Source organism: Rutidosis leptorrhynchoides, chromosome 3 (assembly GCF_046630445.1).
Source record: "Rutidosis leptorrhynchoides isolate AG116_Rl617_1_P2 chromosome 3, CSIRO_AGI_Rlap_v1, whole genome shotgun sequence".
NCBI lineage: Eukaryota > Viridiplantae > Streptophyta > Magnoliopsida > Asterales > Asteraceae > Rutidosis > Rutidosis leptorrhynchoides.
In genome coordinates, this window is record NC_092335.1 from 273,732,501 (window position 1) to 273,736,480 (window position 3,980).

Genomic DNA, 3,980 nt, shown 5'->3' on the forward strand with positions numbered 1-3,980 from the left:
TGATTACTAGAAATAGATTTAGGTTTCCAACATGATTGTCTTGTTTTTGTTATCTTTTACTTATAATGTCATCGCCATGATTACGTTGATCATCCTTATGTTCATCTAAACTTATCTTTCTTCTGTCAGGTAGAAGTAAGCAAGGTTAAAGATCAATGGAACCTATCAATGCTTATGAAAATGTGAGAAATATGACGATGCAGAAGAATGCACAAGTATTTAAAACCTATGGTCTGCCAAATCTTCTTAATTCTTTGCCTAAAAAAAATCTGGAAAAAAACAATCGAAAGATAAATCAACTTTAAGGTTGATAGATTAGGATGATGATTATATACCTGATGAGTTGCTTGACATTGATGGTGAGGATGATTTTGTTGAAGCAGATGTAACAACATCCAAGGTGTCTGAAAAGGTAAAAAGAAATTATTCTAACACATTTTATTTCATTATATTTATTTTACAAACTGTTACTTCTTGCAGAAAAAAGCCTAAAAATTACATAAATCCAATGTCGCTAAATAGAGTGGCTAATTTAAGGAAGAAACGTGTGAATTCTATGACTATGAACCATAATGAAATGGTTACAAAATCTAAAAATAAAAAGTTACACATGACTAGTACAAGGGGTGCGATAACTCGTATGTCACAATAGACTAAGAAATGCAAGAAGAGAGATGGTACAGCACTGCAAATAGATTCACCAGAACAGTTGAAAGCGACAGATAGAGTCACCAATGGTGTGTTGATCGTTATTCTATGTTGTGGCAGACTTATTTTTCAACAAATTTATTTCTGACATCGACTGATTATTAAGCCTAGTTTTAATTTACTATTATATATAACCTTCTTCAATTACAGACGAGATGACTAATGAAGAACGAAATGACGACATCAATGATGACATAGATATTCATGATACAGAGATGGTGTACCAAGATGATCATGAAGTTAATTCTGAAAAAGAATTGGATTATGAAACAGAGATTGATTGGGAGCGGAACGCAGACCGTGAATTTACTCAACCTGATCATGAACAAGGTAACCTTTCGATATTTGCAACATCATTCTTTTGTTTTATCAACCCTATATTCAACTTTGATAATGACTTTTGTAATAAAAAGCAGAAGAAGATCAAGAAGATCAAGAAGAGGAACTTGTCCCAACAGAACAAGAAATTCAAAATGATGTGGATAGTGGATAAGGTATTCTAATGAATTTGGTTTTATCTATGTATAGTTAATGAATTTGATTACACCAAATAAAAATTTATTCACGTTCTGTCTTTCAGCAACAACTAAATGCTACGTGCCAAGAGGACCAACACAAATGAAAAATACATGGGAACGAACAGAATTGGAGCGAGCAATTATCGTAGTAAATGAATTTGGACAACCTGTTAATAAAAAAAGTTGTGAGCTTACCCATTTCATCGGTGTGTTAGCTAGGAGTGGGAAGCAATGCCCTCTTTACAAACGTTGGCAAAAAGTTAATAAATCAAGAAAGAAGGATTTGCTTGATATCATAAAGGTCTAAACTTAAAAAGTGGATGTCATTGATTAACTTTTATGTTTTACTAAACTGACAGTTTATATTTAATTTATAGACAAAATTTGACATTCGTGGAGATGCTGATAAGTGGATCCTTCAATCTATTTCAAAAAAGGTCAAGAGCTGGAGGAATAGACTTAAGAAGCTTCACTATGATCCAAGTAAATCACGTCGCGAATAATTAAGAGCCAGGCCTGGGGTAGTCCAAAAAAAAACACTGGAAAAGACTTGTTGACTTTTGGAATGGTGAGGCATCAAAGGTATGATCCTGTCTTCTTATTAAAACAACATTATATTATTGTTTATCTCATTATAATATTTCCTTTTCCTAAACTAGGACATGAGTGATAAAAACAAACGTAATTGGCAAAAGAGGTCATTGTACCCATTGATCGGCAAAAAGAGTTATGCACAAATTCGTGAGGAACTAAAGGTAAGTTTATTACAAATGCAAATATTATTATAGTACTATTTTTTATTGTTGTTACTCATTTTCATTTTGTTACAACAGATACAATTGGGAAGAGAGCCGAGTAGAGTGGACATTTTTGAGCGGTCTTTCGAGAAAGCTGACATCACAAACAATTCTGAAGCTGTAAAACAACTTGTAAGTTACATAATTACAAAACTGAATGTGCTGGCAGAATGATAACTATGTTTGCTTAAATGTAATCATTATTTTATGGCCTCTCTACGCATGGTTTACCGTGGGGATTTTAATGTTCATTTTTCTATTTACAGGAACAAATGAAAGAACTTTTCAAGGAATTGCCAGAAGGTTCACTCAATGAGCCTGGACCAGATGATATCTATGCATAAGTCAGGGGTACAACTAAACATGGACAAGCAGAAATGTATGGTCTCGGTGTTTGTGATGATCGCTCCAAATCCATATGGACGAACACGTCATTCATCGATTTCATTACGAGGTATTTGACCTCTATATGATACGTTTTGTAAACATTGCATTCTTTTGAAAAGGCACACCATAAATGAATATTTAAATCAAAGGTTTTCGACATCTGATGATTTCTACATATAGACAATCATCGTAAATAATAGTTTACAATAGTACTTCCGTTGACAATGCAGTCAAAATAAGATACATGGTGATGATTTGGTGAATGCAACGTTTCCTTGGAAAAATATGCCATGTAAGACTCCATGCACATAGCTTGTCTAACATATAAGTAAACAGCAGAAGACTTCTAGGGAACTTGAGAATAAACATGCTAACAAGTGTCAACATAAAGGTTGGTGAGTTCATAGTTTTAATGTTGCGCATAATCTGTATATAAAGGTGGATCACAAGATTTCAGTTGTTTCATCCGAAACGTTTATCAAATTATTCTACAAGATTGAGCACCCTGGTAACTAAGCTTTAACGTTATAATAAGTACCCCTATTTTAACATACATGCAACCAACATGTACAATACGCGCAAACCAATGTGTACTAAACTCAAATAGCATACGCCTGTTTTATAGTTCAGGCTAGGGTTTCTATACCTGGAACAGACGGGGATATCAAGCCCTATGGATCCATATATAACTACTCGCGCCCACCGGTTCTTATAACCGGCAGCTACTAGCAACCAAAGCTAAGGAATTTTCGGTTCAAACTCAGTGTAGAATTAAGTATGTACTTGTATCTATTGCGTTTAAAATAAAGTGCATGTATTCTCAGCCCAAAAATATAGATTGCAAAAGCAATTAAAAATGGAGCAAATGAAACTCACCCATATAAATATTGTAAAATAGTTAATAAAGCATTTGCATGTATTCTCAGCCCAAAAATATATATTGCAAAAGCAATTAAAAAGGGAGCAAATGAAACTCACCTTAGCAGCACATAAAGTTGTTCATCGTAATGTGACCGAAACTCGGAATATCAAATAATCGTAGATCTCAACCTAGAGAACATATGTTGGTCAATAAATGTCTATCAAGCTAGGTCAGGTCATAGTGTATCACAATCCTAATGCTCGAGATCGACAAACAAAAGTTATCCAAAGTCGTTTCAAAAAGTCAATTTTGACAAAAGTTCAACAAAACGAGACGTACCTTATATAAGGATTCATTTACTCGGTTAGTAATATTCAAAAATCCAGTTTATTAATCTCGTAAATAAGTTGTTTAAATCTTAATTGCAGATTCAAAAGCAATTTCAATTAACGTCAATCATAATTCAGTTGATAATATCTTTTAATCTGTTCATCGAAATTATTCGATATCTAAAATGAAAAGTTATTGATTTTTCGTCAGCTTTCCAAAAACATGTATATCATATACCTTTTACCGGTAATATATGTATTTAATTCATGATTCATTATAAACTGTTTAACGACGAGATTTAGCATACAAGCATATATAAATATATATACTCAAGCACTAGACATGGATACACAATTAATATATAAAAGATAAGATATG

The 3,980-nt window shown here is 33.0% G+C and overlaps 1 protein-coding gene across 1 annotated transcript; it reads left to right on the plus strand.

Annotated features, from left to right (window-relative positions):
• Positions 1-1,326: 1,326 nt before the first annotated feature.
• LOC139900992 (uncharacterized) lies at positions 1,327-2,367 on the plus strand. The gene is made up of 5 exons (XM_071883734.1): positions 1,327-1,527; positions 1,604-1,663; positions 1,886-1,981; positions 2,060-2,155; positions 2,290-2,367. Exons 1-5 carry the CDS (start codon positions 1,327-1,329, stop codon positions 2,365-2,367), a joined length of 531 nt encoding a protein of 176 aa, XP_071739835.1.
• Positions 2,368-3,980: the final 1,613 nt, after the last annotated feature.

Coding starts and splice junctions, on each gene's coding strand:
- LOC139900992 (XM_071883734.1), top strand. CDS start 1,327: ATGAAAAATACATGGGAACGAACAGAATTGGAGCGAGCAATTATCGTA. Junction 1,528..1,603: donor ATTTGCTTGATATCATAAAG/GTCTAAACTTAA, acceptor TTTAATTTATAG/ACAAAATTTGACATTCGTGG. Junction 2,156..2,289: donor CTGAAGCTGTAAAACAACTT/GTAAGTTACATA, acceptor TTCTATTTACAG/GAACAAATGAAAGAACTTTT.